The sequence below is a fragment of the Equus quagga genome, chromosome 16 (assembly GCF_021613505.1).
Source record: "Equus quagga isolate Etosha38 chromosome 16, UCLA_HA_Equagga_1.0, whole genome shotgun sequence".
NCBI lineage: Eukaryota > Metazoa > Chordata > Mammalia > Perissodactyla > Equidae > Equus > Equus quagga.
Genome location: NC_060282.1, coordinates 20,845,287 through 20,859,477, shown reverse-complemented (window position 1 = coordinate 20,859,477; position 14,191 = coordinate 20,845,287). Strand labels below are relative to the sequence as shown.

The window sequence follows — 14,191 nt, the reverse complement described above, 5'->3', positions numbered from 1 at the left end:
CAGAAACAGTTTATCTGGCAAAGTCTACATTTATATTATTCTAAGATGAGACAAATGCAGCAAAAAAAGAAAAAAAAAAGAAACACCAAAGAGCCATAGCTCCTATGAAGGAAAACTATAATCCATCCACAGTATGTAAGATCCAAACACAAAACATATTTGGAGAAACAAGTGCTGCAATAATTCTACTGGCAGATAATAAGTCAAAGAGAGAGAGAGAAGCCTTGTTCACATAACCAATAGGATTTTTAATTGCTAGTACAGATAATTTAACAACTCAGCTAACATTTAGTTAAACAGGTAGACATGCCTTTTAGTCTCTTATCTAAATGTTTCTCTTTCTTGCACTCCCCCTACAATTCAAAAGTGCTGAATCTCAACCAAGGTAAGCACACTCTTTCCATTATAAATAGGAGAGCCTGGCATGGCACCTTAACTTTAAAAAACAAAGGAAGAAAACATGATGAAGTAGTATATTACTTCTTTGAATGTTAGGACATTCTTGTATATATTAAAGATCAAATTTTTCCGCTGAATTTTAAGTTGAACGTTCAATTTCAAAACTGCTATACTTAATTTCTGTTTCAGCTTTAGTGGAAATTTTATTGGTTCATTAAAGAAAGTAAGTTACTTGAGAAACAAGAAAGGTAACAGATGTATCTAAGGACAAGCTAAACACCTTAACAATCTGCCTTTCCCAAAGTTCCCTTCGAAAATACTGTCATCCACAGAGATATTTTTCACATCTAACCGCTAAGAAAAGCAGTATTTCTTCTGAATAATTGGTATGTTTCTGTCTTGTGTCTTATAAATCTTATAAATGATAGTTTCCCTTTTTGGTATGGCAACCAGAAATATCAAAACCAAACCTACAGTTTTCCTCTAACAATTGTGGAGTAACTTAACAGCGTGCACCCACTATTCTATACTTTTTCACCCTTTGTACCAATTTCACTACTAAATTTATTGTCTAATAAAATTCTAAAATTTTTCTCAAATTCTCTTTTGAACAAGTCAGAGAATAAACACATCAGTAAATAACTAATGTCATCCCTCTTAAAAGTAATCAAGATTCTAGAGTTAGGCAGAAAAGCAGGGGTGTCAGCAAATATTTACTAAGTGATCATGGCTAACAGAGCTCTCCTTTTAGCTGGAAAGAAAATTTAAAATATATTCTACCTTTCCCAATTTCCTAACCTAACCTTTGAAAAAACTCTCCTTTATGACTTCCTTTATTTATAACACTAAAAGTGATGAGGCATCTTCCCTATTACTAAAGAAAAATTTTAAGGGATATCATCACTCAAAATAAGCATAGCATAGAAAAGCTTGCTTCCTCCACAGATTTGGAGTCCACTGATGCTGTCACTGCATTGTCGTAGATTATCTTCTTTGAGACCTGAGCAACAAAAACTGCTAAAGCAGATGTGCCAACACTGTGTTTTGTGACTGGCAGATGGAAAGGCTTCTTACCCTGTCACCAAACGCAGAGCTCTAGGCTTGATACGGCAGCCAAATTGCCCTTCTGGCAAGGCACTGGCTCCCCAACCTGCTCTTTTACAGGTGCCTTTCCCATTTATTAGTGGTATTTACTTACTCCTCCAAAGGCAGATGATTTTTTTTTTCCTTAGGAAAAGAGGATGCAGATGGTTTTGTAATAAGTCTTTTTACTTCAGTTCTACAAGTGTGGCTGTAAAATCAATGTAACTCACCTTTATGAAATGGGAAGTCATAGGAGCAATTCAGAGATTCCCTGAATTTTTCCAACAACATTTTCTTTTTTTTTTTTTTCAAGATTTTATTTTTCCTTTGTCTCCCAAAAGCCCCCCAGTACATAGTTGTATATTTATAGTTGTGGGTCCTTCTAGTTGTGGCATGTAGGATGCTACCTCAGCATGGTTTGATGAGTGGCGCCATGTCCCCACCCAGGATCCGAACTGGTGAAACCCTGGGCTGCCGAAGCAGAGCGTGCAAACTTAACCACTCAGCCATGGGGCCAGCCCCATCAACAACATTTTCTTTTCTCTGAGTTTGAAAGATTCTAAACCAGATTATTGGGAGCATAAATATGTCTAAAGATAAGTCTCCTTTCTCCACACTTGCAATCCCTTAAGGCAGTGGTTCTCAAGCTTTAGCTTGTATCAGAATCATGTGGCAGGACAGTTAAAACACAAATTGTAGGACCCTGTGCCCAGTTTCTAAGTCACTAGGTCTGGGATAATACTTTGGAATTTGCATTTCTAACAAGTTCCCAGGTGATGTTGATGCTGCAGGTCTGGGAATCAGACTTTGAGAACTGCTGCCTTAAGGCAATATTACACATCTGGACCAGTTAAAATACCATCTTGACTAAAGAGTTTATAGTTTACAAAAAAGAAAGTTTATAGTTTGGAACATTTTAACCTCAAACACTGAGAATCACAGAAATGATACAATCAATGCTATCAAAGCTTTGAAAAAACAAATGCCTTAAAATACAATATTTAAATCAGTACAAATCTTACTGGGCACAATCAAGTAAAATGGTAAGAAGAGCCATAAGAATGATAAATAATCCTATATTCCTAAGAAACAATTCAAAGGAAAAAAAAACTTAGCTGAGCCAGAATACTCACTCAACATTACCTATGCCCACAAAGCTGGAAATTATATAAATGCCAAACTGAAAAATAATCATGCAAACTACAGTATACTGAGTAAATGGACTATTTCCTGACCACAAAATAATAAAAAATGAAGCCTCTCATAATACACGGAAAAGTGGAAAGAAAGTATTTAAATGAAAAAAATAGAACATAAAACATCACAACAATATATATTTACTGATAAAAATCAGAAGTAGCCTCAATAGACGCAATATTTATTTAAAGCGAAGGAATGAGATATTTCAGGCATAATATTTTTCTATGATATTCTAAAGTAGTCAAAATATTTTATAGAATTTTTAAAGTAGTCTCTGGTCTACAGATTATGGTGACTATCTAACTCATCGAAGATTACACTTAATATTTATAAACTAAATACTTTTAAGAAAACATTAAAAGTAGAAAAATGGCTAAGAAAATTTATTTAAAGTTCTCCGATAAGTACTGACTTAAAAGTGTAGTCTGAAGAAGGGAAACTTAATAACTAACTATGTCGGGTAGAGCTACTAAAATTCTTAAACCAAATGTGCAGAGTGGCAAAAGCAACAGAAATTATAATTAGAAAAAAAGAATTAGGAACCAGAGTCTAATAATAATCTAAAAAAAATCTGCTGGAAAATTAATCTAATCACATGAAAAAAACATAACTGTTAGAAATATTGGCTTTTAAAGTATATAACTTACTGTTTTGATTCATTGTGACAAACTTCCAAGGTTGGATCATTATAAATAAAAGCAGCTTCTAAATCATTGATCCTTACTCGGTATATTCTACACTGTTTGCTGTTCAACTTGATTCTATTCAAGTTTGCAACTGTGGGAAATATAGTCAGTTCCACAAATCCCTGTAAAGATAAATAATAATAACTTCATTACAACTAAGACTGGTATGTTTTAGAACACATTTCTTTGATTTCTACTACTTATACACATACCACTCCAGAGACAGAATCCCAAATAGCTACATACATACAAATGCTCTCCAAGTATCTTCATTTCAAACACAGTCGTCCTAATGACTGAACGGGTGTGAATTATGCAAACTTTATCATGCTGGTGGTTCACATTCACTATCAGTGAAAATTAGGCCATTTGCTAGAAAAAAAGTAAAAGGACCCACTACTCTCAAATATAAGAATTTGTAGACACAGTGGAACCAAAACAGGGATGAAGGAAAAGAAAATGACAACAGAAAGAGAATCAAAACCAGGTGAGTGAGTGAAAGGACATGCTCCCTAAACAGGGTAAAAAACTACAACACGAAAGCTAACAACTACGTGTGTCTGCTCACAGAGGTAAATCAGGACATGGGAAGAAGCCAGAGCCACAAGAGACACTCAGGCAAGTAGGGAAAATCTATTGCTGCCTTCAAGAGCACGAGATACTTCACAGTGCTAGATGATTTCCTACAAAATAGTCCCAGAGGCCATATATAGTTCTACCATGTTAGCGGTGTGGTGAGCAATGTCTACGAAGCATGAACCAAAGACATGAGAGACAGCTAAATACACTGACTGCCCACCACCCTCTTGTGTTGAATCAAATAGGAAAGATGAACCAATGAAACATGGAAGATAAGCCCAGTGAGTTTAATACCTTAGGTTGAAAACTGGGGTACTTGGACACAAAATATTGGGAGGGCATGAAATAGTAATATTTCAGGGGCTGCAAAGTGAACAGAAAAATTTCAGAGGCTCTAACAGGAATATCTAAGAAGAAACTCAGGCAATAACCTTAGAGGACTAGATGATAACAATTTATAATGGCTACTATTTAATGAGCACTACTATATGCCAGATATCACACTCAATATTTTCATAAATTCTCTCTAATCCCAGTGACAACTTTAAGAGATAAGTACTCCTTTATACTTTTTACAGATAAGTTAACACAGTTGAGAAAATTATATCATTAATAAGTGGAGATTTGAGATTCAAACTCACATCTAAATGATCCCAATTGATTCCCACTATACCATAATTTCTCTCAGTACAAGGCTTTTAAATAATAAGTATCCAAGAATCTTTTTTAGATAATATTCAGCCCAACTACTCAAAGGCCTAGAGATTCTGCAGCCTCTTTCCCCTCAATTTCCAAATAAGAGGAGAGCCATACATCCTTAAACTAGACCACTGGACAGCTCTATATGGAAGCAAAGGAGAACAAAGAGCAAAGCCAAAAAACCGTTGATGAAATCTCTGCGTTAAAAGCTACAAACTGTGAGCAACGTGTAGGGAGGAGGACCCAAATTCCCTTGATTAACCTATCAGCTATCCACTGACCAATCTACACAAATGAACTTGGATCAGCTGAAAGACAGCAAGCAGAACCAAAGAATGTCAAAAGCGAACAAAAGATTATGGAAAGTGCTGTCAAGAGTTAGCTACACAGGTTGAACACAAGAACAGGATTTGGCTTTCTAAACCAAGGTTAATAATAATACAGTGAATGGAGTGTCTTTCATGAAGATGAGAAAAGCCCAGTCTCCTTGTATCATCAGGTCTCTGACACCACCTAGAGCCCTAACCTAAATCTGCCCGCAGCATTGAGACCCAATGACTGGCCTCCAGTCTGTCATCCTTAGCCACTGGCACAACTGCAAGCCCCTCAGGTCATCTAACCTCTCACTTTCATCTTCTTGCTCTCTCCCCACCACTTCACAACTGACCATCCTCCTAGAACCCTTGTCTCATTTTAAGTAACCTCCCCTGTGCCACTTAACCTTTTCAAAAACTCCTTCTCTACCTCCTAGCCTTAGATGAAATGTCCCTTAAATCCTCCTTGACAAGAAGCTACTTATTCTTTCACTCACTAGAAATTAGACAAGAGGGAAACAGGAAACCTCCTAGTTTCCACTGCTACTTCTAGACCATTTACAGGATTTTATATAGCATACACTAAAAGAACAAGGGCAGTATAGTTATTGTTAAATGTCTTCTGGAGGTAGTCTGGTTGCATTCAAATCCCAGCCCCACCACCAAATATGATCTTGGGCTAAGTTACTCTAGCTCTCTGTACCTCAGTTTCTTCACTTGCCTCAAAACAAGAATAATGACACTACCTACCTTTTGGTGGTGTTACAACTACTGAGCAATTTAATCCTTGGAAAGCACTTAAAATCATAGCTGGCATCTAGTAAATGTTTTTATTGCTCTTTTCCTTTGTGTTCATGCCATACAGGTATACCATCCTCTATTCCTCTTCACTATTATCTCCCAAATTCCCCAATATTCAATGAAGGCTCATACTCTTCCTTTCCAACCTATCTCTGCCACCACTCTAAGTGACCTGAATGTAGATAGATCTGATCCGTGCAGTAACAATGCTTCAAAGCTCCTTGACTTCTAGTCCTATGATCTTCACTTTCACTCTGGGACAGCAATCAAGAAAGACACCTCTTTCTGAAAGACACCTCATCGCTGCTCAGAACTGCTCTGATGCTGACATTTTAAACTTGAATGCCCACAATGTTATCCCTTTGTCCCTCATTATTTCTCTCCCAGTCCTGTTTAACCACATGAAATTCTCCGGTTCCTTGACTTCCTCCAGTTTCTCACTACAATCCTTCCTGGCACTTTCAGGGCTACTTTCTTCTCCATCCACCCAAGATCCTTAACTTCAACCACTCTTCTGCCAACTATCAATTCCCTTCCCCTTCTGCTACACGTACCTACCTTTTCCTCCTGTTTAAGAATTAAGCAGACTTCCATAAGAGCTAGAAGCCAGTATCCTCAGAAATCCTGCTCTACTAATTACCCTTGCCTATAATTACAATCTTCCTCTCTATAGGATTTTTTCCTTTGCTTACAAACATGTTCAAGTCTCACATATCTTTCTTTTAAAATCTTGAGTCCTATGTCACTCTCAAATTAATTTGTGCCCTCCTCCTGGAGTTACTATATCTTGGTTCTGAACTGACATTAATCCCTGGAGTCCCAAAACATCACCATAGTCTACTAGTCAGACTGGAAGTCTTTAGAGGTCAAGTAATAGAGGGGTTCACAGTCCAAGTCTATCTCAGAGTAGGACTTGTGCTTAGTTCCCCAGCCCTAGAACATACAGTATATATTTTAGTAATTGGCAAATCCCCGTATTCATTCTCTTACCATTGGAGTGAGGACTATTATGGAAGAACAAAGTGGACACCACTGGATCACTTAGTAAATCAAGATAGTAAATCACAGCAACTAGACATCCCTTGGGGAATTACAAAGATTAGTGCCACCAGAGATTTGTAAGATGCCTACTACATCTTCATTCAGTTCAATTATTTTGGCCAATGCAAAAGTCAAGTAGGTTTCAGGGAATAATGGTCAATTATCACAAATTTGCCAATCACAACCATGTTTGCAGATGCAGTATTTTTACTGCAGCAAATCAACACAGCTCTTGGTAACGTGCATTCCACTAATTATCAAGCAAATGCTTTTCCCCCCAATCCTTATCAGGAAAATACAATCAGAAGCAGGTTACCTTCAAGACAGCAGAACCCCTTCACTATCATCTAATAACTAATAACTATATCAATTCTTCTGCTCAGTCATACTCCCAAAGTCCCTTGATTACAGGATAGCCCATAGAGAACTATACTGGAATATTACATTGACAATATTATGCTAAGTGGACCTGGTGAGAAGGGAAAAGCAAGTTTTCTAAACGCCTTAATAAACATATGGATGGCAGAAGATGGGAATTAAATCCTATGAATGTTCAGGGGTCTGTCACATCAATAAAGCTTCTCAGGTTCCAGTGGTCTGAGGAATATAAAAACAGACCTTCTAAAATGAAAGATAAGTTGCTTCATTTTGCACTACCCACCAAGGTGGGAAAAAGAGAGGGACAAAACTTGGTGGGCTTCTTTGGATTCTGGAAGCAATATATACATTCAGGCATACTGCTGAGGCAACCTCTAAGGTTATGAGTTTTGAGAGAGGTCCAGAGCAAGAAGGGTTCTGCAGCAGGTCCAAGCTGCGGTACAAGCTGCCCTGCCACTTGGGCCTTATGACTCAGCACATCCAATGGTATGGAAAACATCCACAGCAGACAGAGATGCTTTATAGATTCTGGCTTTCTCCAACAGAATGACAGTGCACATTCCAAGGGTTTGGGGGTAAGGACATGACCTCTTCTGCCAATAACTATTCTCCATTTGCAAAGCAACTACTGGTTTGCTACTAGACTCTGCAGTTCAAACTGAACACACGACCAGAGGAATTCCAAAAACTATGTTACCTGAAATGGCCATCATGAACTGAGTAGAATATGAAGCTCTGAAAAATAAAGCTGGGCATGTGCGCAGCTTTCCCCTTTTAAATGGAAACAACACATCGGGACCAAGGCCAAGCAGGTTCATATGGCACAAGAAAACAGCATGAGCAGGTGACTCAGAATCCAATGGCCTCATGGAAAGTTACCCATGCTCAGTTAACAGAATAGACAAAACACAAGCCTGAATTACGAATAAATCTGCACAGGATGCTGGCACCAGTTGGAAGTGGATGGTAGCTGCCATGAGAATCCCACTCAAGTGTGGTCCCGAAAGACAGTGGAAGAAAATCCTACAGTAGGCTGAACACTGGGAAATACATCTGGTTTTACACTCTTTGTAGAAATAGAGATCGCCTAAAGTACACATCTACACTGATCCATGGGCAGTTGCTAATGGGTTGGCCAACTGGTTAGAGGTTTGGAAAGAATGAGATTAAACAACAAAAATAAGAAGATGGTGGGAGATGTAAGTATATAAAAGGATTCCTCAGAATAGGTATAATATGAAAATATTCATGTTATTATCACATAAATGACCATCAGAGGGTATCCACTGCAGAGGGGGCCCTCAAAAGTCAACTGGCAAGATTATCCAGTAGATGTCATAGACTCTTTCCATAGCCACCCTGCTCAATATACAAAGTGATCATGGTGGCAGGAACGGAGGCTATGCATGAGCCCAAAAACATCATCTTCCTCTCACCAAGGCTGATCTGGCTGCCACTACTGCTGAGTGCCCACCTCCCAATAGCAGAGGATCACAGTAAGCTTCTAATATGGGACCTTTCCAGGAAGGATCAGTTAGGCAGTTGGTAGAGAAAGGACTACATTGGACAGTTCACATCACGGCAGGGGCAGTGATTTGTCCTTACGAGAACAGACACATGTTCTAGATTTTCCTTCCCTAACTACAATATACTTACAAAAAGCCTTACATTTCATTGCAGGAGTCCATACATGCTCCCAACCAAGTGTATGGGGAACTGTGGCAGTGGGCTCCTAAACACAAAATTTACTGGTTTTATCTTGTGCGCTATCATCCCAAAGCAGCTGGCAAAAAAATTGCTGAAGGCTGTTACAACACCAACTGAGAGACCTCTAACAGGCTATCTTAAACTAGTGGACAATATATAGGGTTACCTCTCCATTGCCAAAATAGATCTGGGAACCAAGCTGGAGTGACTATTTTCACTATGCCACCAAAAAAGCCCTCAAAGAATTCTTGCCTCCTGTCTTTGTGACCCGGGTTCAGTATATTGGGAGGTTCTAGCAGCCATGGAAGGAATGCATCCATCAGCGCACACAGTCATGCTTCCAATAAATTGGAAGACGAGACTGTCCCTGGACCACCACTTTGGGCTCCTCATCCCATTGACCCAATAGGCAGAAAAAGGGGTCACTGTAGTAGCTGAAATGACTAATCCCAATTATCAAACAGGAATTGAGGTTCTGCTATATAGTAAGGACAAAAACTACATCTGGAATCCAAGGGATTCACTGGAATGCCTCTTAGGTCTCACTAGACTAATAGTCCTAGTCAATGGAAAACTGCAACAACTCAATAAAGACAGAACAAGCAAGGATGCATATCCTACAGGAGTGAAGGTCTAGGTCAGACCAAAAGAAATGCTGGCAAAAGAAAAGGGAAAAATGGAATGTGTGGAGGAATAAGGAAGCTGTATATATCAACTAAGACCCTGACACCAGCTAAAGAAAGCAGGGGCTGTAGCAATTAAGTTTCACATTCTTTTTTACCCACTTTTCTTTCCAGTATCTTGTATGAAAGATACTAGTTGTAGCTGATATTTTAGGCAGGAACAGTGCTGAACAGCCATTTCCTCACACTAATACATCAGTTCAGGGATCAGCAAAGTTTTTCTTAAAGGGCCAGAGAGTAAATAGGCTTTATGAATACACAGTTAGGCTGTGTTACAGTTTCTGCCACAGCTACTCAACTCTGCCACTGTAGCTCAGAAGCAACCACAGACAATATATAAATAAATGGGTGTGGCTGTGTTCAAATAAAACTTAACTTACAAAAAAGTGTAGTTGGCTATTGCCAATCCCTACAACAGCTGATAGGACTTCGTTAGGTCCCTTACATTGGAAACACCAGTTTTTCATCTCAACAGAAGACAAGAGAGGAAGATTTGGGGCAAAAGGGGTAGACTCTTCTAGATATTCTCCTTTTGCCCCTCCTAATCCACTCTCAACCCTACTCTGTATCCCAGGGGTGGCATTAACTGAGCACCAGCCCTCTGGCTTTCTGGTTGGGTTGGTCAAACCGGAGACACAAAGAGGAAACTGAAGAGCAGAAGGAAATCAAGTTCATTATATTTATTCCCCCAAGTTCCTCTCCGCCAGGCTGAGGCAGGCGGTAGCTCACCTTTCTACTAAAGGCCATAGCTCCTGTAAGGTGACTCTTTCTTACAGCTACAGTAGGTTCTGGTAAACTCTCCCTTCCTTTGTTCTTTCAGTTTAGCAGTGGTAACTGTTCCTTGTTGCTAACCTAGGGGGCTCCTCCATCTCTTCATCTCTCTTAACCCTGTTTGTTCTAAGTAGTTCTTTCATTACTTCCCCTTAATTAATGTGCAGGAATGTGCCATTTGTTTCTTTCTAGGATCCTAACTCATATATCACTTAACAAACTTTTCCAGTAGGAAACCTAAAAATCATCCACGTGGATGCTCCTTTCTAGTATTCCCAGTAAGAGTCATCTGCAATTCCTTTCTATCATTCTGCCAGGAGTAGAGGAGGTGGAAAGCGGGAACAACAGACAGAAAGAAGATGCAGATGACTCTTAGGTCACCCTTGATTAAAAATGGCTCAATCACTTGCTAACTTCACGGCCTTAAGTAAGTTACTTAGCCTCCATTCTTAACCACTGAACCACTAGGCTGGCACCTCTGCCTCCATTCTTTCAGCTGCTTTATTTATAAAAACAAGGATTAAAATAATATCTACTACACGAGGTTATTGTGAAGATTAAGTTACTTAAGATCAACACAAAACCTTAGAAGATGGTCTTACATGTAGTATGTACTTAATAAATGTTCACTGTAATTCAGTCAATCATGTCAACTCTATTTCTACGTCATTTCACTAATGATATCCTCATTCAGGGTTTCATCATTTCTCCCCTATATTATTAATAGGAACCCCTTAACTAGACTCCCTAATTCTCCCATATCTTCCTTACCCAATTCATCAACACAACACCACCTAAACTATCCTTCCATGAGGTACAAAGTAAATAATCATATGTAAGGAATATTGAAACAGAAACTCCTTAAATGAAGAGAATGCACTTAATGAACCTTTAAGGAGCCTTATAAATCTAAAATTCTATGATTGTTATGAAAAGGTTACCTTTTTTACCTGCACAACTCATCTTAGGCAAACAATTTGAAAGGGAAGTTGATGACATCACTCAAAGAAAACCACCTCTCACTAAGATTTTAGTCTATTTAATACAGTTTTCGCTCAGAGAGTAAATTAAATACTTGGCTTATCAAGGACTCCCCTCGAATGGATTATACAGGAAATCCATTCATCTAAAAGGTGGGGGGCAGGGTTATGAGATTTCAAACACCGTATCTAAAACTTCTCTACAAAGAGACATCACCTAAACCAAGTCAGCCAAGATCAGAAAACAAAACTGACCTCTTAGCGGCCAAGTTCAGTCAGTGTGTGCATTAACCTTAATTAACTTTTTCATGGAAGAAATCTTCCTATGGGCTTATTCTTATTTTATGCACAATTCTAAAAAGCTTGGTAATAACAACTTTCATATTCCACAACAGAGTATAAGGAATCAGATTTTAATCCGGAAATAGAAAACAAAAAAAAAGGTAAGGGAGAATTAAGGAGGCAGCCAGTATTATAGTAACAAGGTCATGGACCTTGGAGTCATACAGATCTGAATTCAAATTCTTACCTATTCTTGAAATACAGTTATCCGGAAAGGGAAATTTCAAAGTATTGTAAAGGTGGACTCGTCACTGCTCACAACTGTTGAGAATATACTTACCACAACAGATTTTCTCTGGAAGTTTATGTTGTTGATGCAGACGACCTGATGGGTTGTATATAAAAAAATACAAAAACAAAATAAAGAAAATATTTCTATTATTAAATGAAGCATAATTCTATGCAAGTCTAAGCAAGGACTGTGCTCTAAGCAGCTCAAAATCACATTTTACCTTTCATTTTAAAATCCTACAAACTGGGGTAACTTGTTCTAAATTGAGCAAGAAGCCACGAAAATAGATTTCTTTGGACAAAAATATTAGTTTAGTATTTTAAGAAAAAAGGTTTCATACCCCGCAAGGGGCACTAAATCTGTCGACGAACACTGTCAATCAAAGCATTTTCGCCCTACAAACACCACTTCCAACACAGTGAGAAGGGTCTAGTTTCCCACAAGGTTTCCCAGGCCCACCGAGTCAGTTAGAAACAATCACAACATATAATTCAGGAAAACAAACCCTGGAAGAGGAAAAGGAGATGAAAAGATACTTATAATTTATATGGCCTGGGGCTTTCAAAGCCCTTGTCTCCTTTCTTCCTGTTCATTCTGGCGGGCTCGAGACCAGTCGGCGGCATGAAGCGACCCCGCGGCCCTCGGCTTCCCGGCGGCCCGGGGGGCGGCGGGGCATCCCCGGCGGCCGGCTCCTCACCCTGGCCGCTCCCCCAGCCTCTCAACAGTCACGCCCCGCCGCCGGGGCTCCCGCTGCTCCCACGCCCGGCCCCGCTCGATCCGCGGCCGGCGCCTCAAACTCGCGCCCTGACTCGGCTTCCCTCAGCCGCCCTCGCCGAGGTCCTGTCACGGAGATGCTCGTCTCGACAACAGTTCACGGAGCCCGTCAGCCATCTTGCCTGTCACCTCTGACCCCCGGCGTCAGCGGAAGTGGGTCGGCGAAAGGGGGCGGAGCCGGAAGGTTTGTGTCGGGGGCGGGGCTTACGCGGTAACAGTGGTGTTTTGTGCCTCTCCGTATGTGTGCAGTGGATGAGGGCTGTGCAAATTTAGAGAAGCCGACGCGAATATTTACTGGGTGAGTTGAGAAGAGCAGGAAGGAAAGGAGGAAACATTTACATTTTGGAAGAGTAAATGTCTGGCACAAGCACGTTGAGGAGTATGGGGACAAGGGTTGGGAAGTCCAGGACTGTGGAATCGTAACTGGGCAGTCTCCTGGGAGCAGGGGGAGGGGTGTGCCTCTGGTCTGCTGTGAACAGACACCGTAAACTCACTGGACCCTAGTAATTTAAGCAGTAAAATATGTGATTAGACCCCAGGTAGTCCAACTCAAACTAGGCACTGCTGCCTCAGTATTTATTTAAAAAAGTAATAATCCACATAGATGCAGAGAAATTTATTGAGAGACAGGACAAATTTTGAAGCCATGGTATGTGCATTTCATGTGCATGAGAATAAAACAATTGTAAGTAACAGTTAAATCTTGGTTAATTAATTGTGGATTATCCATCAAATCTTTTTTCTGTTTGGCAGGGGAACAGTTGCCCTAAGCTAACATCTATTGCCAATCTTCCTTTTTTCTTCCTTTTAACTCTCCTAAAGCCCCAATACTAGTTGTGTATAGTTGTAAGTTCTTTGGGTTCTTCCATGTGAGCTGCAGCCCCAGCCTAGCTACTGACAGATGAGTGGTGTGGTTCCCTGCCGGAACAAAACCTGGGCTGCCAAAGCAGAGCTGGGTGAACTTTAACCGTGAGGCCATCAAGGCTGGCTCTATTAACGTCATTTTTAACCTTGATCTGGATTTAACTTTGGCCTACCCTTTCAAACTGTCCTGGTGACAAATTCATTAGCTAAGTTAAAATTAATATTGGCCTAAACAAAAACAATTAGTAAAATAAAATTATGAAAGAACTTTATCAAGCATCCCAAAACCAACTAGAAATTACTTGTAGTTTTCTAGTGAGTATTACCTGTGTCAGTATTCTCCATTATAGGGTCATAAACTGCTCTGTTAGTATTCTTCACGTAGGCTTGAGGATCAAATCCATTTCATCCCAAAGTGCATGTCTGTACCAGCCCAGCAACAGAAGCAATTATCAAGCCAATTTCATCAATGCAAACAACTAATTTAAATAACTGATAGCATGTAGTGACTTTCTTTTTTGATGGAAGGTTGAAAGTGGAGGGAAACTCATTTAAGAAATGACGAATTAAGTGAATAAATAATTCTCTTTTTGGGAAACTATTACTATTTAGTTCTCAGAAAAAACTTTTAAATTTATTAATGATTAGAAGATCAAAC

The 14,191-nt window shown here is 39.5% G+C and overlaps 1 protein-coding gene across 7 annotated transcripts in view; it reads right to left on the bottom strand.

Annotated features, from left to right (window-relative positions):
• The window catches only part of TAF2 (TATA-box binding protein associated factor 2), an 80,828-nt gene extending 68,036 nt beyond the window's left edge, over positions 1-12,792 (bottom strand). For 6 of the 7 annotated variants that reach the window (XM_046641938.1, XM_046641940.1, XM_046641941.1 and 3 more), the window contains exons 1-3: positions 12,436-12,792; positions 11,944-11,998; positions 3,330-3,490 (exon numbers count right to left, since the gene is read on the bottom strand). In XM_046641938.1, coding sequence (XP_046497894.1) covers positions 3,330-3,490; positions 11,944-11,998; positions 12,436-12,518 — 299 coding nt within the window. In that variant the 5' untranslated portion in view covers positions 12,519-12,792. Of the gene's footprint in view, positions 1-3,329; positions 3,491-11,943; positions 11,999-12,435 lie in introns of those variants that run through there. The other variant, XM_046641945.1, reaches the window with a different exon arrangement.
• Positions 12,793-14,191: the final 1,399 nt, after the last annotated feature.